At 38.1% G+C, this 20,748-nt stretch overlaps 1 protein-coding gene across 1 annotated transcript; it reads right to left on the bottom strand.

Moving 5' to 3' along the window:
- Window positions 1-1,671: 1,671 nt before the first annotated feature.
- tmem86a (transmembrane protein 86A) lies at window positions 1,672-20,748 on the bottom strand. The gene is made up of 3 exons (XM_088934917.1): window positions 20,614-20,748; window positions 11,047-11,311; window positions 1,672-9,377 (listed from the first exon to the last, which is right to left on the bottom strand). The coding sequence occupies exons 1-3, from the start codon at window positions 20,632-20,634 to the stop codon at window positions 8,950-8,952; spliced, it is 714 nt and encodes a 237-aa protein (XP_088791043.1). The 5' UTR covers window positions 20,635-20,748; the 3' UTR covers window positions 1,672-8,949.

Raw genomic sequence — 20,748 nt, 5'->3', positions numbered from 1 at the left:
ACCAGATTGATCAAAAAACAACATTTAAAAAATAATAAACATATTTAAACAATGTAATTATCAACCTTTTGTCAAAAAATATGACAAAACAATTCTTGAATGTTGGCTGCTATGGATTAAAGGTCAGTGGTCTTGCATAAACAAGCCCAGCATTCTCAAAGTATTTCCAGATTTTTTTAAAAACACAGCAGTTTCACTTCGTCCCCCTGGTGCACATGCTGTTGCACAATCCTTCTCATTCACTGGGAACACTGTTTCACTGTATATGTGTCATAGTTTTAGCAACATGGATTTCTTTTCCATGCCTCAAACTGTAGAGAACAGATGCCAAGTTTTCAGTAGTTAAGAGCTGATTTTAAAAGGCATTATGAATTAACAGAACGTACAAAAATAATAACAGTTGTACATATGTGCATGTGCATAATAATATTTCTTATGGCCTGATACTACACTTGCAATAAAACATTTTAAAGACAATCTGAAATCAACAGTACATCTGCTCTACGGTGAAAGCGGTTGTAAGTTCTTCAGACATGACGGAACCAATTTAATAGAGGCACCAGTATTCTTTTACTCCTGTCTCCCTCTCTCTTGTTTTTAGAAATCTGGTAGCCGCTGCATTGTTATTAATAAGCACCCTTTCCCTTTTGAGTATCTTTAATTCAAAACCTTGCTCCTCTTGTGCACCAGCTGAAAAGAACCGTGTTGAATGGACAGTATAATATTTCATAGCCGCTTTTCCAGCTCTAAACACACAGGAACAATTGATGAGGGTGGTAAACCATGTTCCTATGTGACTATACAAGTTTAGCTTAAATTTGGAGTACCTGCTTGTCAGCTGTCAAAGTTGTCAAACGTTGGAGGCAAAATTTCTGTAAACACCAGAGAGGTGCATATTTTAAGCCTGATGGTTGTTTATAAGTTTAGAAGGATGTGCTTACCAACACATTCATTCCACAGCTTCAGAAATTGTTAATGATGAAAGTGTCCATTTTTGTTCCAAGGGTTCATAAACCTGCTTTTACCACTTTTGTTGTTGTGTTACTTAATACATCTTACACAAAATACCTAGAAGGATTCACAGTTAGATGTGATAAATAAAGGGCACAACATTTTATTTTTCTTAAAGGGAAATGTTATAATGCTTTGCTGTAAGAGTTTTGAAATATTAGTTTTAGACAACTTTGATCTACGCAGGAACCATTTAACTTGTTCTTTAACCATTTAACTACAAATTTTAAATTGCAAATAATGAGTTGTTTAAAATCATGTTTTAACCAGTTTAGGGTGAAATGATGAGATAATTATATAATTTAAGCACAACACAACTTTTTTTAAATTTAGGATTTCTTATAACCTTTGGATTTAATCAGGATTTGGGTGTGTTTATACGGTTTATTGGGTTCATCAGGTTTTGTTTTTCAGCTTGCCCCTTCACAAAGGTCTGATAGCATTGAAAGCCAAGTACAAGTTACAGGCAGAGATCTCAAATATTGAACAATGGTTTGTAAAAGTAGCTGCATTCAATGAATTATAGCACATGTCCTCTCTGTAGACACACAATACCTCTCCAGAATCTGTTCCCTTGGCCTTAATGACATGACCACATAAACCAAAACAATGAATAAAGGACACTTTTTACATAACAAACAAAAACTTTGCAGACAGTTAATGGTTGCATTGTACTTGCATTTATTTCATGTGTTTTTTTAATTCACATTCATTGAAGTTTTATTACAGTGAAATAACACCATGGTCCTTTTTTGTTGTATTTTTCTAAATTATTCTACCGAGAAGGATACACACAAGCCAAACATCCAGGATAACATGGTCAAAGGTGTTGATTTATTCAAGCTATCACCCAGAAAAACATGACATTGTTCTGTTTCCTTATCTTCATCTTTCCAAACTGTAGTACAGCAACAATCAACATGATTTTAGCACCACACTTTACTCCGTAATAATTGAACTAAGAGGTGTATTTTGTTGGTAGAACTTTACTTCCTACATTTAATACCATATACTGTATAAAGATAGATCTGTATACTATCAATATAGAAAGTCAACATATCAATCCCAGCTCTTCAACATCATTGCTAAAGGATCCCTCTCTGTATCTCTTTAGGAGAACCTCCTTCCCATGTTAATTCAATGAACAATCTACAGAATACTTCAATACGCAGAATTAATGATGCACATAATGGTAACCTCTCAAGATGGACAACATTAAAATCTACTTGGGTGATAACAGCACCCTCTTTGTGATGACAACACCCCTTTATTGTACTAAACATATTTTTTTCTGAAAGGGAGCTTTTACTCACTTTTAACATTACTTCCAGCTCAGGAAAGTAACCATGAACATTACAAAGAAAAGCCGCTCTCAATCCACCTGCACTCTGGCTACTGTGGAATAAAGGTTGAAGGGGTTAGAAGTATGTAAGGTGCCTGAGTAGTGAAGGCATGCTGACAGCTGTATTTACTTACTCAGGTGAGGCTACCTTCAACTTCCTGTCTTTCTCCAGGTGATTCTTTTTCACGTTAGTACAGATATCCGTTTTCCACTTTTTAACCCACAGGGTTAAAGGAACTGCTGGATTTCACAGCAAATAACTTTCCCTGTTATAGTTTAAGTATAAAAACAACATTCATTTACATGACAGATGTTGCAGTTAAGTTATATTCTTATGTATCGACACACACCTGCTGAGTGGTAGCAATCAAACCTCAAACACTGGGGAGGAATATTCCCTCAGCAAAACATTTCATGTGCTTGGCATTTCATTTCTCAGGGGAAACAAAAGATACACAACTTATTTTAGAGTGCATAGTTTTCTTGAAGGCCTTAACATCTCCCTCTATTACCTTCATTTGTTTTAAAGTCTTACTTACATCTCACTTTGCTAAATTGTTTACAATGCCCATGTAAAATTTTCAGTGTTAAACAATATATAGCTCTACCAATTAACAAAGAGATGTTTGCAGATTTCTAAATCAATGAAAAGAGTGGAAAAATTAAAAGTAATAACATAAGACCTGAAAACAAACTATCAAAGTGAGATGTATATAGAAGGGTGGATATCCAGGAGGGGTAGATAGCCATAAGACTTCTAATTAGTCCAATTTTTCTAGTTTTAGATGGTTCAATGATTAATAATTAGAATTCATAGATGTTTACAGTACAGGATATCTAAGACTATACAATAGCAATTTTATAGTAAGTTTGTATGGGCTCATTAAATGTCTTATAACATAACGAACAGTGGTCTAAGAAATTTACACAATCCCAAAGGTTATGTACAGTTTGTACTGTATAATAAGAGGTAAAACTTGGCCCTACTATACAAAACACACTTAACACAAGTAAGCCAATCAAAACAATGTCTCCACTCCTCATATCTTTAGTTACACGAGATGAAGTGGTATTTAGCATCATTTTGCTTTTGTGAAAGCAGTGGAATAACAAAAACACACTTTTGCACAGAAATCCCATATTTTGATCACTATAGTTCTAGATTAGGAGTAATACAAAGATGGGGAGGAACATGTGAGGAAACCAAATGACAAAATAATTGTGAATTTCAGTGAAATCCTGACAACGGATGAAGCAGCACTACTGGGTCAACCTGCATATGGCAATAGTAAATGCAATATGATGCAATTCCAAAGACTGTCAAGCAAAGCAGCCCTGCTGGCTGCTACAGCTCCATCACATGACTTAGGTTCCCGTGAACCGAAGCCAGATCTCTCCTAAGGCCAGACACTTACGCCAACATTAGCATGCAGTTACTGGCTACACTCCTTCAAGAAATGTTGGACTAACATTGTGAGGCAGTGTGTGAAAAAAAAAATGAAACAGTTTCCTTTGGGCACCAATTCCAATTGCACATGTATAAAACTGACTTAGTATGACAGATGTCTGAGTGCTGCACTCTCACGGAAATATGCTGCCTCTTAAAGCACACAGATACAATGGAAAAATACCTGAGCTCTCCCTATTTATTGTGTCTTTGTCAAGCCCTTGGCAAGGGAGTGACTTCATTCACTTTTTATTCACCAAAGATTAAGTGTGTATTTCACATTAAACTGAAAGAAAGGGACAGGATGAAGGGATTTATAAATACCCCAAAAACAGCAAAGCACCATGCAAATTGTTACAACCAGGGCTGAGACAATGAAATCCACAAGTGCCATTTTTCACAGTGTGACAAGGAACCAAATTTCCAGTTGTAAAACTTAGAACTGCAAGACTCCTACCTTGGTATTAACACTGTACTGTTTCAAACATACTTTTCCCATCCCACTTCATCACTGTAGAGACTGAATAAACCAACAGCTGATGGAGAATATCACAGGAAACTGGATCCCCCAGCCTGCTGCACTGCCTCCTTGCTGTAGATTATCTACTGCATGAACTTCACAAAGGCAAGTAAACAATGGAAACACAGAGGTAGCTGGATTCCATCTCATCTCATTTCTCTCACAAAAGGAGTCCAGTCTGGCAGACCTTTTTAAGTACTAACACCAGCCCTAATGGGATGAAGGATCCTGTTTTCTACCACAGGGGAAAATGCAGTCAAGCAGCATTTGTATGTTACAATGCATTTACAGTAAGTACCCTATGTTACACAGACAGGACCTCAAGGACTGCCTCATAGTTCTCCTGTAGATGACAAAAAAGCCTAAATAAATGATTCTGCTAACAAGTGAAACACAAAGTAATACATTATTTCTTCTAGAAAAGCCCAGTTAGAAGATTATGCTAGGATGACATTTCATACTCAAAGAAAGTACACAAAGACCATTCTAGACCATTCAAGCATCAGATATAGGAGAGGAAGTTAAAACTTCAAATACTTATTTTTAACTTTCTTCAAAACGTAAAGCTTGAAGTTTTTAAATAAAAAGAAGGTTGTTTCTAAAGGTTCATCCTTTTAAGGGGATTTTTTACAAACATCTTTCAGCAAGTATGAATTTACTATTATGGGTTATCACTTCCCACACACTGTCCTGCCAGAATACAAAGCACAGTCTTTGAAATGTTAATGTGTCATTAGCTAAAGAAATGTTAAACATTAAAGTCAAAAGATGTGCATCTGTATGTGGTCCATTAAAAACATGTAATGCCACAACACCATAGAGTAGAGGAACAACATGTTTTTCAGTGATATTACTATAGCTGTACACAGTAATATAAAAGGAATCCTGCTTTTATTTCTTTTCTTTTTTATTGTTATTGTATATAAAATCGATAGCTCTAGGAATGACAAAGGTGCTGCCTGTGAAAAGAAGTATTGCTTTTCCTGCCTTTGTATTCCTCATTTTATTTTTATTGTTCGCACTGTTATCCTTTATTTTGCATTTACATAGCAAAGCAAGTGGTAACACTTTACAAGTTGTAAATGTCATTTAATAAATGCAAAGCAATGAAATTATTAGGACTCAATTAATAAATCACTTATATCCCAATAATCAGACTTCTGTCATTAATCATTAGTAGAGGTTAGCTCCTACCAGGTTATTGACTCTACATTCCTGCCTTGTTTACACATAACAGGATATGAAGAATTTACAAATAGAACTCATAACCTCAATTTGACAATTGTAAACTCTGAGATCTTGTTACCAGAGCAGTAAGCTTGTATGTTCAACTCTGTGGAAAACTGAATTAGCAACTCCCTTTGAAACAAATGCATTTTAACATTATAGTGTAAATGCAGTAAACACATTTAGCATTCTATATACAGTATTTGAAAAGTACTTGCAATTTTGTGACTTACACTATAACACATTGGGTTAAAATAATGAAATTCATATATTTATTTAAGTTCAGACCACAAATTAAGTTTCTCTTCATGGCATTCCCACTTTTCAGTCAAAAATAATACATATGGGCACATACATTATATATCTAGATGTAAAAGAAACTATAAGGTGCATTACATCTATAAGCACTGATAAAAGAAAAGATGTACTAAAATCTTATTTTACTATTTAAATATTCTACTGTAATACTGCTATATTTCAAGTTGTTTTAAGCCATTTCTTTTAAAAGTAACATAATTTTACGAATGTGAGAGAGACAGCTTCTGTAAAAGACAAATCAAATAATATAATTTAAAACATAGTGACAGGGCAGGGATATTCAATTGACATAATCTCACAGCTCCCACAGCTGTAGTGAGCACAGTTATAGCACTGGCAGTGCCTAGAAGATGAAGCATGCTCACAAAAGTCTTACTTCAGATAAAGAGTGCCCATAAGCACCATACCCAGATCTGGTGTACAAAATCCGAGCACAAAATCCGAAAATCAAACTTATTTTGAAAATGTGTTGGTGACAGATTCTGCTTTTAATCCATCCACTCTGCAAAACCCTCCTGAGAGCTGATAGCTCTTCACGATTTTATTCATCTGTGCTTTGTAATACTCTATTGGCTACAAACGGATATGATCAACTGAAGTTCAGGAGGGATAACAACGACGCGCCAATCTCACACAGCTGCACCTCATTACGATCACCACCCACCTAGCAACACATACTGAACTCAAATGCCTCCCTTCGCATTTGTCCCTTGGTTCACTCAGTCTGAATGGGGTTCGAGTCTCCTCATCCTGTGGCCAGGAGGTCACCCATTTACCAGGCAGGTTATCTCACCAGAGATTCTAAGCATTCACAATATTCAACCCTTTGTCATTGTTGTCCCTAGTGAATAGAGAGTTAATTTTCAAATAGATCTGATCATCAGAAACAAGCAGCATGTTATTATGTTGCAAATGAAGAATAGAACAGCAATATGAAAATCAAAAAGGTTATTTGAACTGATTCATGCACACACTAACTACCAAAACCAGTGGTGAGAATCTACTGGAAAAGGGCAGTGATTTCCATATGTTGTGCCAGCAACAACTTTTCTAATTATTCTAGCACATTTCTTTCTCTTTGGTACAATTCCTACTTAACATTACTTATTTTTAATCTGACAATTAGAATATCAAAAGTGACATAAAAGGACAATAGACGTTGCATTAAAAATGAGAAAATGAAAATCAGAACGTTAAATAATTTAGTATGTTAAAAATATATACACTCCTCTTCTTCAGCAAGTGCCATTTGAGCTATAAAAACAAGTTTTAGTATGCACTTTTAAAATAAAAGTGGTACATCAGCAGTTTAAAAGGGTGAACCATTCATCTCCATTTTTGGTACATTCCCTCAGAGATTTGCTGGTTAAACTATTGATACAAGACTGGGAGTCTTGTCCATGCAAAGAGATGATATGGTCTCTTCATGCTCCCTGTGCATTTAATGGACAATTTCATCCACATTTGATCCCCTGTCATTTTAAGGTCTGTTTGCTATGAACTCACATTCCTTGACAGTCATATCCTGCTCAAGCCAGAGGATACCAAGACCAATCTTACTGGCATCCAGGCAGACACTGTGGTGCAGTACTGCTCTGACTAATCTTTGCAATGCAAAGTCCCAGAAGGGCAGAACATTATGTCATTGCAAAAACATCATGTTTTTACCATACACTTACAAAAAACAAGAAGTAAAAATAAGAACCAAAACGGCCTTGTTCAAACTTTGAAGGAGTGAATAGGTATGACATTACTGTCCATCAGGCAGTTGATGCTGGGTAAGAGGGGCTTCCCAATAACTGTCTACAAGTTGTGGGTTAACATAATAAAGCAAGTGGATGAAAAAAACATGCCGAATGGCCTTTACTTGTGCGAATCTCCTCCAGGAGACAACACTGTTCACGTAGTTGTGGGTTAAATTGTCTCAGCTTTACACTTCTTGGTATATACACTGCTTAATTTATATATTTTAAATATTTTTCTTTTACATTCTAAAAATATGCAATTGTAATTTGCTGACATATACTGTAATATGAAATCCAAAAATACTATATCTCTTCAGTCCAAGTGTCCTTGCTGCTGGAACATCTCAGTTCAGAGTCCAGTTCAGCTCGGCTTGCAGTAATAAAGGTACTGTACCTGCTGCTGTTTCTCACAATAGGATAGATAGCAGCTTTCAATTGAGTACGAAATTGAAATCCGATGGTCCAGACATTCCAGTCAATGAGAGGGAGCAACTGTGGGGGCCCTTTTTATAACAAAAATGGAAACGGAGACAATATTCTAAAACGTCAGCCCTTAAACTCGCAGGAATTAATAGAACAAAATTCTCAGACATACCACAGACCTGTAAACCACTTCACAAAATGGGGTAAAGATGTTTTCTTTTGCACCTCAAAACATTCTTAAAATAATGTGCATTCTTACCCCTGTATGTAACTATTATACTGTAAGTCAGGAGAAAACCAGCTCCTTAATGGACCCTAATCTGAAACAAGTGCTTACTCCATCTTTCAAGACCTAAAAACACTTCTTTCATGAGTGCCATCCCTCTGGACCAGGGGTGCAGAAATAAATATGATGCACAGTATGCAAAAAAAGGTGTTTTCAGTAGCACTACTCATACAGGGCAGTCTGGTTATTTTACTCATTGGACAGGCAAAACAAGAGAGCTGTCACCTAGGGTATAGGTCCAACACTAGAACGCTGCAAAACAGAGCTCAATAACCAGTCTCCCACAGGTGGAGGGAAGGCAAAAAGGAATTAAGAAAAGGAGGGCTCCCTTTTCAACAGTTGAATTTCCAGTTCTGACTAAATGCTGACTGGGTAGAGGCGGTAGTGAGTAGGGCATGGGGGTTGCTGAAAGATGGTGGGCTCAATCACTGTATGTGTTTTATATGATCAATCCATCAGCATACAGATTACACCTCCAATCCCACCTGCTGCTAGTCCTGACAAGAGGAAGCCCAGCAGTATGTACGAGGACCAGGTTCATCGGAGCTACAACATCCATAAAATTCAGACTGGCAACTCCGGCCTGAGAGAAGGGGTCCCTGGCACCAATGCCTGTGCCCCCCAGCGGCATCACACTCTCTTCCTGGGGCGATCCTCATCCTGGCACTCTACAGCCGACAGGGCAATAAGCATCTGCGCAGCATAGTAGGTGGCCATGATGATGGCGCGGGAGTGAGGCACCGGGAAGCAAAACTTATTGACGGCGATAGTGAGGTCTGACACCATGAAGAGGACGGCCCCGAGACAGGCGGAGAGCTTCGTCCAGGTCCAGAGGTCGTCGGACAGCTGCACCCCAGCGATGGCCCTCCAGCCCATGAAGCCAATGAGTCCGATGTAGACGGCTACCAAGTACGTGAAGGGCCCAGCCAGGTAGGAATAGAGCAAGGCATAGCAGAGCCCAGACGCTGCTGCAATGACCAGACCAGCCCACAGGTTCAGGGGCTTCATGCCGAAGGCTGACGAATACAGAATATGAGTGATGGCAAACATCAGCAGCCCTGGGAGAGATCAAGAAAGTTGTTATGAGAAGTTACACATTCCAGCACTCGTAGATGTACTCTCAGATTATGTCATTCAAAAGACCAAGATGAAAATCAATAATAATGAGCTTTTAAAGCAAACGCAACTGCCTTTCATGCAAGCCAGGCTCGGTGTTCCTCTGATTCTTGTGGCTCAAAATCAAACTTTTTTATCACACAAGCTATTGATATATCTGCTTTGATTTTTCAGAAATGCCTACACATACTGTAAGCCTGTAGGAGCTCAGTGGGCGGTTGATTATGTATTAGAAAAAAAATGTGTCATCTCTGGGATAAGAACATTCTGAGTACTTATCTTACGTAATACGCCCACAGTAGTTCTTAAAGTATATGGTGCCTGAGAATTCATCAATACAAAGTTGCACGGCTCACTGTTGTTCAGAAAAAGAATGAACAGCAGTGTACAAGCAACGCTCACGGTTCAGACAGCTGTCAAACCTTCGTCCATCTTGTTGAGAGATACAGGTGAACTTTTGACTCATTATTACGAAACACATTGCAAAGAATCCTGAAGTTCTATGCATTGGAGAGATAGCCAGATTTTTGTCTTTTATTTTTGTTTATGTCGTAAATTACACTAAAAAATAAAAACAACTACACAGCCTACATGCCAGGTCTGAAGAAGGTAGAAATGTTATAAGAAACAACATGGTTATCAGAAATTCCTGAACAGTCTTGCATTGTCCTTGCTGTTCTGCTTCATTTTTTAACAAAGCACACCTAAATGATCTGCCTTTGCCAGGTTCTACCTTCTGCAAAAATGTTTGTTTGCATAAAAAGAAAGCTAAGTTATAGCTCTTTGTCAGAAATACACCAGTTACTGATACAGCATTTATACATTATTATTTATACATTAATTTTACTATTTAAATACCATTTAGTGGTATACTGTAGACTGCTTCCTGAAAAGAAAAAGTGAATGATTTTTCCGAACATTTTTTGACCCTGATCCTGTGCACTTACTGTAACTTGTTTTTTTAATAACAGTTCAGAAAACAAGCTACATTCTGCTAAATCTTGCAAGGTGGCCTGCTTTCCACTGCAGCTTGAAACCTGCCTCAAGCCTAAGAACTGTACTCTCATCACTGGGCACCAGAGACCTACAACCTACAACCCACCTATAATGGGCCCAGAACACTACGCAGTATTCTACATACCAATCCTGACTTTCTACCACCAATAGTGTGGGCACAGTGACTGGACCAACAGGTGCAAATGTTCCCTTTGATAAAATGAAGCTGAAATGGTCCAATACAAAGTGGACATGTTATTAATGAAACATAATGAAATATAAGTGTACACAGATAAAATAACTATTTGTGCTGTCCTTGCAACATCAACTGCAGAAGTGCAAGATGAAAACCAAAAGAATGGATGTCAGCATTTTTTCAATGTTTCGATAAAATATTTTTAAAAATAAAGTTAAGGGAGTGACTTTAAAAGTCAGCACCATTTGATATGTTCATGCACAGCATGGGCATCATAGGAAATCTAGCTGAAACCTGTTCTTAATGTATATAATATAAAAGATCTCTAATGCAGTGAAAATTCAATATATTCAATATCATTTGAATAGATCAATGCCATGCATTGCCTACACCTCAATGAACAACGGGGTCCTACTCACCGTGACTGAAGTAGCCCTGCTCCTGCCAGATCAGGAAAGCATCTCCCAGAGACGAGAAGATTAGACCTGCCAGGATCCTTCGGGCACTGGAGTGGGCACCTAGGAAGCTGATTCCATGGGCCAGGAGAAAGACCCACAGGCAGAAGATGGGGAGACACTTGATGAGAGCACTGAACCAGGAAGGGCTGGAGGTAGGCAGCCAGAGGACAAAATACACACAGGTCGCCTTGAAGAAGGGCACCAGCTTGGGGCCTTCACTCTTCACCTGCAATTCACACATTATTCATGTGGGTCAACAGCATGCAAGCGAGTGAATGAAATGTAAAGTAATTGTTACATGAACACAACTCCCCTACAGACTGCATCACAACTTCAGTCTTTATACTGTACTTTACTGTGGTGGCAAATGACTTTGCAATCATTTAGTTACACTTTAATAAACTTTGTTCATCTGGAACTGGATTATAGTTCAATGTTTACATCATTACTACAGACGCACAATTTCCAATGCACTGGAAATGTGAAGCGTTATGTATTATTCATTTATTTATTATTTAAAAGGGGAAAAGACAAGCTAGCCAATTTTGAACACCGTATAAAACCACAAAAGCAAACTGGGCCAGTCATAAAACTAAATTTGAGATTACAGGACAATGTAATAAAAATTCTATTTTTAACTTTCATGCACTTTTTAAGTACCTTATCCCTGCTCAAATAAGGAAATTATGTTGCTGTTTATACTTTAATCTCTGTACCCATGTTAAAACATACTAAACTACAGTGGGTCAGGGTTATTAGCTTGTATAACTGTTATTATATTTTTAAACACATAAAAATGATTTGGATTTGTAAATGTGTGTCTAAACTACTAATTCATTGAAACAGTCTAAAATATCAACAGTTTATTTCTGCAGAAGACCAAAGTAATTAACTCTGTGCTCCTTGTCAACATCAGCTGTTAGCTGCTCCTACAGTCAGAGCCAATTAAGAGGTGACCTGCTTTAAAGTACTTCTTTCAAGAGCCAAGTCATTATACCGTAAGTCATTTATTAACAAGATGAACTTTAAATTGCAGCCAACAGTGCAGGTGTTTCTAACCCAGGTGGAGAGCTGTTATCTGAAGCTTTTCTAGTTGCAATGAAATCAAAACTTTCTACAGTTTTGAAATAAATTATTTACAATCAGTGAAGACCAAGTGGTATATTTAATAGAATACTCTTAGCGAGAATACTCTTCACTTACTGAGAATACTCTTAGTTTCAGGAATCACTGGCCTAATGTGTAAAAGAGATCACATTAAGGTCTGAATAGTTTGTGAGAAACACAAACATCTCTGCATCTCTTTAAAATGATGTTTTCTACACCCAGAGAGGCAGTCTGGAGAGGTGGTTAGGGCTATTAACCCAGCTAGAGAAGGTCATAGCATGAAGCCCCACATACAGGCAGTCTATAAGAAGGCAAGGGAGGGTGAGGGAGTTAAGATGGATTGCATTATTACCCCATCAAAAGGAAGTCTTTTGTGTTTACCTTACTATAGAAATCAGCACAGGCTCTAGCCCTTTTCACAAACACACAACCATATTTCACAACTCCGCACAAAGGTGCAGAAGTGTTTCATGACACATCTTACAATATTTCAGTAGAAATGATCTTAAGAAAAAATAAGCTCGAGGCTTAAAAAGAAGCCTACATAGTATCTCAAAGTGCATATAAACAATAAGTGTATAGTAGCACCCAGTGAACACTGCTGTTTACTATGTGATATGTTGTGTATATACAGCATATAGTGTATGTTGAGTGTCACACAGCTTCAGCTACCTTCCAGTGTGGAAGCTTAAGAAGCAACAAAGTTTAAAAAAAATGTTTGAGGCTCTCTTCATGGACTTTGAGAGAAACCCCTTGTGGGTCTCTAGCTTCAGGTGCCTTTTTCATAAAGACTCATAATATAAATTAATAAAAGGTGTCAGAGTTGGGGACAGGGGATAACATCAGACCCATCAGCACCAATATGTGCTTGATGTGTGGCTGTGTGGCTGAAAAGGGAGAACCTACTGTTCAGTGGTGTGAAATTGAAAGATTCTGCTTGCCTGTCCCTGGGCAACATTTGAACCTTTTGAGCCACAGGATCGTCTGTCTTCCCCAGGCTCTGCAGCCAAATAGCAACAGGGGAATTAAAACTCAAGTGGATTACACTGAATATAGACTTCACACCTACGTCAGATGACAAGATAACCGACTTAATGCTTGACGACTACAGCATTGCGGCAGTTTTCTTTTTTCTTTTGGCTGCTGACAATGTTTTTCCACCCTCCGAGAAGTGAAACTTCCACCTGGGGAAAAGTCAGAGGCTACAGAAATAAATGACCGCTCTGCTCTTCCCAATTCAACAGCCTGTCACGGCAGACCAGACAACACTCGCTGAAATGTCACAGCCAGCTCGGCCTGCTGTCCTGTGAGAAAGACACACGGGGGTCAGGGCTAGGAGACTGTTTGTTTCTCTCGATTGCGCAAACTCTGTTAACCACTGGAGGTGAATGACAGCAACAAATTAACTGCACTTGTTGTCATAGCAGGAGGCCCCAGCTTCCCCCTAGTTTCTGCCACATGTCCTATTATGTATCACCTTCTTTTGCTGTTCCTAGCCATGTGAGAACAGTAGTTTTCTTTATTTAACAACAACTTTTACCCCCAAGACTGCACGCTGAGTTAACTCTTAGGGAACAAAGCTGTCAGACTGTGACATCATTTGATTATCTTTCTTCTTGCGTTTCCATTTTGTCTGTGTGGAATGTGCTGGGGAGTTGCGGCTTGAAGATTGTGAGAAGAGGGTGAACTGTTTTGTAACTGTTTTTTTTTACTTCAGTGCTCAAGACTAGCCGAACACCTAGCAGATGATATTTAATGTAGACAAATGCATAGAGGTACATTTATGTAACAGAAACATAAACTATAGGTATCAGATGAGACACACTGAGTTTGAAGAAGTTGTGTCTATGACTGTAGATATTTTTAACCTAGAGTAGGGCTACTCAACTTTCAGCCCTTAATTGTGGTATTAACCCAGCTGACTAGGAGCAGGTTGCAGCAAAATCTGGGAAATGGACAGAATGGTAGGGCTACAGGCTGAATAGCTCTTTTCTGGAAAATATTCCCAAGTTTGGTCCTGCAGGACCACAAACCTGTTGATTTCCAGTTGAGCTTAGTTACTTAACTGAAGCCTTTAATGACCTAACAGTTTGATTTGAGTGAAATATTTGCATTTTTATTTCTTTTCTATTCATATTAAAGTATGGGATTTTATGTTACTTATGAAATGCATTATTTTATAGGCCACCTCCAATGGGTTTAAGAACTGGAAGCAGCCAAGGTCTCCAGACTATTCCTGTTATTAAGTGAATTAATTGTTTAATTGAGTAAGTGAGAGCTTGGCTGGAACTCAAACCAGTAGGTTTGGGGAAGTACATGTAGTAAAAACAAGATGAACTTTTTAAACAAAGGGTTGTTACATTCAAACAGCAAAGGTTACAAGGGTCCTTCTGTTAATTGCTTCAGTGTTTGAATAATCAAACTGAATTTAAAGATGTTCATATAAAATATAACACAGTAGGCTATGCCTTTAACTAAGGCGTTAGAAATAAGCGATTATTGCACCCATTATTAAGACATTATGAAGACTTCCCAAAACAACCAGACATCTCTGAAGTAAAATAAATTCAGTTATTAATTGACACGGGCCTTCCATGTATTTGTAGGAATGTTTATCTGCACAAACTGGCTTGTATTGGAAAAAAAAAATACTTTCGTGGTTTTGCAGCAGTACAAATGAAGAGAAGTCACTGAGAATGAAACCACTGAGTAATGCCCATGTGACTGCTATAGTTTTCAACTCACCAAATAACCCTTTAATCTGATGACTGACAAAAACACTGTACCATGTAACCTTACTTCTCTTGCCACCTAGTCTCTTATTCTGTGCCAGTACTGACTGTTGGGTTTGTCTATAAAAAGCCGTATACTGTATGTAGTAATATGCCACCCACACACTGATATATAAAAAATTTGAAATAAACATGCAGTTCACATTAAGTGGAATTAGAATTCCAAATAAGAAAACAAATGAGTTCCAAACAAGGCACAAACAGAATTGGTACAGAGTTCACTTTCTAGGAACAGCAGGGACCTGGTGTAATGTCTGAGGCCTGGCTCACCCTTGAATGATGTCCTCTTTTCACAAAACAGTACCTCTAGACTCTAGACTCATACAACAGAAAATATTTAATTCTTCATATACATTTAAGGTTCACTAAAGACATTTCTCAGAAGGGCAGATCATGCTATCACCAAAAAAATAAATAGTTTGTTCACCATTTTTAGCCCATTACAGCTATAGTTACATATAACACATTTGTTTCAACAAATAGGTTTACATAACCACCAATAAAGCAAAAGCAAATAAACAAGTGTCAAGATGTACTGGACTACTCTGTAAACAATGTTCCCCTGCTTTACAACAGCTTTCAGGTTTCTTGACACCTTCCCTTTTTTGCCGTGTGTACTTTGTGACCTTGCATTGCAACGTGAGACTTGTTTTATTCATGAATAAAATGGCATTCACTTTTTGAAACAGTCAACTGTTTTTTGCAACAGGACAACTCTGGAGGGCTTAAATCTTTAGTTCTCACCACTGACTGCACTTCAAAAGAGCACCCCTGTTACAATTCACAGCTTATTCACATTGTTCACATACATACCCTTAATTTTTCCTTCAGGATCAGCCAAGATTTTCCTTTTATCAGGGAATTAATCCTCTCACTCCTTGAGTCCTTCGGTATTCGTCTAGCTTTTTTTTCTCCCCCTCACACCAAACTGCAACTTGGAACGTGGAATGTAATCTGAACAAAAAACTAATGCAGCTTTGTATTTTGTTTTCAGCCTTTTTTGATCTGAAGATGGGTGCGCTGTTGACAATTCTTCTCCAGCAGTATCTATACTTCATTGAACTCATTGTTCTATTGCGAGTCATGAGTCCAGCCCAGTCTTTGATGTTATCCATCCTGAAGGTCCTAGATTATCTTTTTCCCATGTGGCCTCCTTGCAGAGCAACACACGCCAGTAGTTTCGCATGTTTTTGTAATTTGTGAGTCAAGCAGGCTTATTTATCAAAGACCCCATTTAATAGTTTTCCTAATAAACATGTCAGCATCTGTCTGAGTGTTTTCATTTCAACTGCCCTCATCTGCATTCATCTCCCTTCTTTGGTTGTCCAGCATTCACATTTGTAGGTTGTCACTGACCATATGACTGCCTTTGGCAATCGACTTTTCCTTGTGATCAATATGCAGTGAGCTTTCTGTATTCCCCTAGGAGATGTGCTGGCACATCCAGCCTTGCCAGAACTGTATCAGATCTCCTCCGTGCACAGTGTATCGTCCAGGATGGTGAATCCAAGGTAGTAGAGGCTCTGATTCAATCAAGCCCCTTGAAAACTGATGTTGCAGGTGGCTCCTTATCTCACAACATGCTTGGTCTTCTCCACACTAGTCAGTAGGCTTTGAGCTCTGCCAACACTGGCTATGCGCTCTACCAATTCCTACATCTGCGCCTCAGTGCTTGCACGAATAGTGTGGTCAACGTACTTCAGATTCAAAAACCGCTGACCTCCAAATTCTGTGCCTTCTTCATATGCATCTAAAACTTACCTCATCACCATTTCCACCAGCACATTAAAGAAGTAAGGCGAGACTACACATCCTTGTCTAATGCCCTGCAGAACCACATTCAAAATGTACGAGCAAACTTTGAGCTTTGGCCCTATGCTTCTAGTAATAGCTTTGTCAAAGGATTGATCAGGTGCAGCCAAAGTTTTTCTGTGAGAAACAGAGTCAAACGCTCTTATGAAGTTGATGAAATGTATGTAGACTCATGGCTGGTCCTCATGTGCCTTTGGAACTAGGATCCTAAAGTTGCATGGCGGTTTAGAAATCTAGGAAAAGTGGAGAGTAAAAACGTAACATTTTCCAAAAATGGCAAACAGTTATGTTAAATTCTGCTACTGTACTAAATTATCCATACTCCTGTCTCTGTATTTTGAAAATGCCCTCTCCAGAGCTGGAGTTATTTCTGTAGCAGGGATAGTGATACACCTACAGAGACACTCCAAGCTGTCACTGAGATTCACCAGGTATCCTCCTTCACTCTGACTCTCAGGCCAGCTGAGAGAAAATATGCTGTTAATTGCCTTGGCCAGGACACACACAGGAGTGATCCAGTACTGTCTTTACTGAATGAACAGCTGAGCATACTTATTCCCTTCCAATACAGTATCTGCCAGTGCATCTATATCTGTGCCAACTGCTAGTTCACATGGAAAGCAATTGAATTAACAACTGTTTTGGTTTTTTAAATTGTTTTAAATCAGATTTAGAACCTCCACATGAATTTCCCTGGCATCATATAAATACCGGTGTCACTTGACATGATTTATACGGAGCTTTCTACTATCTAGATTCCTCATGCCCATGGGCGTGGAGAAAAGCTTCCGTGTTCAAGTCTTTATTGCACTGTATGTCTTCCACTTTCATGTGAACTCACTTCTGGCCCCTGTGGAGTCTGGAGAGAAATCCAGAGTTGAGAACCACTCACCTCTGGGTATGCATGGGGGGCAGGACGGGTTTTGTGGTAAAAAACTGTTCTATTTTGTAGTTCATTGGTTATGTTTTGAAGCATTTACAAATAATAAAAGCTTGTTAGCACAAATTAACCCTAATTATTGAACAATATATTGCCTTTTCAAGCATTTGGAAATTGAGTTTCTCTATCAAGAGCTACATAAGTCAACATGTTATTTGCAGTTCTTGAGCACAGAGAAAGGCTGGGTTAAATAATTGATCATTCTCCCTATTATCAAGAATTGTTTTTTTTTTTAAAAAAAGCTAGTCCCATGCAGACAGAAACCCACTTGAGCTGTGGATGTGTAGTTTTAAATCTTCAAACACCACTTTAACTAGACAAATTTACATTTTTCTTTCTCAGTAAATGCACTTGGAAAAATCCATTACAGTTGGACAGACAAAGGTCGGAGAAATAATAAGCTAACATAAAAGTATAGTTCATATTAAACATATTACTAGTTCCTAATACAGAGTACACACACTGTTTGGTCCTGCCATTTTTAGGCCAAATGAAACTGGCGAACTTTACAATATGATTTAATTATGTTTACTTTGACACACTGATTGAAGTTTGTTTAACCTACTGCAATAAGCACAATGCACATATTAGCTTTTTAAGTTAAAGCAGCTTAATAACAAGAATAGCTACAATCGAGTACAATACAAGTACAATCAAATAAGATAGGAAGCATTTTAAAGACCTTTTAATATGCAGATCCTCCACACAGATCCCATAAACAATACATATAAAATGTGCCTTTCTCATGAAGAAGTCTGACATGCGTAGGGAAAATATGCATCGATATCCAGCTTTTCATATTTCTAGCATATAGTCTGTGGTTTTTTCATTAGCTAGCGAGGCAGTATTTTTTCATTGCATTGACTGAGTAACAAGGCTCGAGTTAGGAGCTGTGTCAGCAAGCGCTGGTTGCAAAGAAACAAGTAAAGGTTAGTTCCACACTGAAAACTAGAAACAAAGTTTTGGCTGTTCAGCATCCTTCCAAAGACTTGCATTTCCTCTTTCTACATTTCAGAGTGGACGTAACCTTTACTTGTCACTAAGTCCATGCCAAATGCAATTAGAATTCGAACTGCACTTATACACTATTCATCCTTTCACCACACTATAGAACTATGAATAAATACATTTACAGCATAATTACTTTAGCACAAAAAAAGGAGTTGACGGTTTTTTATATGTGACTTTAGCAGCACGTCATCTAGTTAGATCAGTTTAGGATGGCCCCAACATGGGAAATCTTTTTTTTTTTTGCTTTTAAAAATTACAACCATGGATTTCATCCCACATGACGACCGATTTAAGAAAGCAGAATGCCTCCTGCCTGTTTTTAGACCTTTTGAAAACCCAACCTTTCACATTGGCTAAATGTGTTGTGATTTCAGTCAGCCATCCTTCTTCCTCCAGAATTTTACAAATGTTCACCAGAATGTTTGTGTTATAAACATAAAAAGGGAAAGCACTGAAAATCATCTTAAGAGAACTGGGAAACATGGAATAAAATGTTTCCACTGAATATAAACAATACGCATACTGTACCCAAGAAGTAAAATGAGAAAATATCACGTTGTTATCCAAACCTAAAGGTCTATTGCCTTGTGTTATTTTATGTGTAACTGATCCTGTTTTGTCAGTATTTGTGTGATCAGAAATATATTATTCAGCAGCAAAGTACTGAGTTATGCATTATGTTATAGCCGTGCTGTCCGAACGAATAGTTTATCAAGGGTACCGGGAAATGCCCATGGATAACAACAGCACTTCGTGCGGTTTCTAACGCACTGCCGCTGTTGGAGGAGCGCATGCGTCACAGGACGGGAGAGGGGAGAAAAAAGACAAAACCTCTGTCACATGACAAGTTTCCCCTTTGTTTAAAATAAAACTGCAGCTTCTAGAAGCGATCGGGTTTAAATTCGAGAAACTCAAAACGCTGAAATTGCGATTTGACAAAAAAAAATACCATGCAAGCAAAAAAACATGTTAAAATAAGAAGGGTTACTGTACTGTACAACAGGTACGCCACATTGTCAGTCTACACTATAGATACAAAAGAAATAATAACCAGTGTAAGGGATATTCTTTTTTCTTGTTAATACCTAGAACTGCTTTTGAGTAACTGTTTCTTCTCGAGCAATACTTGACGCTAAATCAATTTAGAACGACGCATTAGCTTTTACGCAGAATACAGATCTTAACTAACGTCGTAAACATAACGCAAACGCAGATTGCTTCTAAAAATCATGTTCAGAAAAGGGAGGGGGGACGATCCGGCATCCAAAGCAATATTTTAATAAGATGAAGAGAACCTCTGAAACGCGTGCTTCGCACTACGGAGAAAGTGGCTTGTTTTTTTTTTACACAGCAATGCTTTCCTCCTGCAAACCGTACTGATGACCACCATCACCGAAACGTAAAATAAACAAGGACATGCTTTTTAATGGATCACGTGTTCTGTTTTTTTTCCCCACCACGGAACAGTCTCCGAACACAGACACCTCCTTCTGTACGTTTAATGTGCATCGCTTCGCCCTTCAAAACAAAAGCAACGAAAATAAATGAGGATGTCAAGAGTCAGTACACTAATGGGTAGTTTTATTAAAAATGTTGTAAAGGTTGGCAGAAATACTACAAGATGGTCATAATTAACATGTCTTTCATCTCCACAAAACCTATCCGTGAATGTGCAGATTCTTTCCCTGTCATTTTTTTTAAAGCCCATGCACGATTGCATCCTGTCAAGTAAGGCTAACCACAAAGGTGTAGCGGAAGAGTAAAAAGCGACGTTTCTTGAAAAATATGTTTCGCTTCTGTTTTGCGAGTAAACCTCGATCCCAGTAAATTAAGATAAAAAAAAATGAAAACCGACTGACAACTCACCACCGTGACAGGCGAAACCATTTCTGATGCGCTCTCTATACAGCCGATTTAAAAAAAAAACTCGACTTTCAAAAAATATAAGAGGGTCACCACTGTAACGCTTTGTTAGAAATAATATGTGAGTCTTTTTGTACT

Source organism: Atractosteus spatula, chromosome 16, assembly GCF_055471065.1.
Source record: "Atractosteus spatula isolate fAtrSpa1 chromosome 16, fAtrSpa1.hap1, whole genome shotgun sequence".
Taxonomy (NCBI): Eukaryota; Metazoa; Chordata; class Actinopteri; order Semionotiformes; family Lepisosteidae; genus Atractosteus; species Atractosteus spatula.
Note: the sequence above shows the minus strand (reverse complement) of the source record. Positions and strands in the feature narration are given on the sequence as shown.

Bases quoted from the DNA above. Each gene is read 5' to 3' on its own strand.
- tmem86a (XM_088934917.1), bottom strand. From the start codon at position 20,634: ATGGTTTCGCCTGTCACGGTG. The intron at 11,312-20,613 runs GTGAGTTGTCAG...TGTGAATTGCAG, and splicing joins TGGTTTCGCCTGTCACGGTG to GTGAAGAGTGAAGGCCCCAA. The intron at 9,378-11,046 runs GTGAGTAGGACC...GATCTCTCCCAG, and splicing joins GCAGGGCTACTTCAGTCACG to GGCTGCTGATGTTTGCCATC.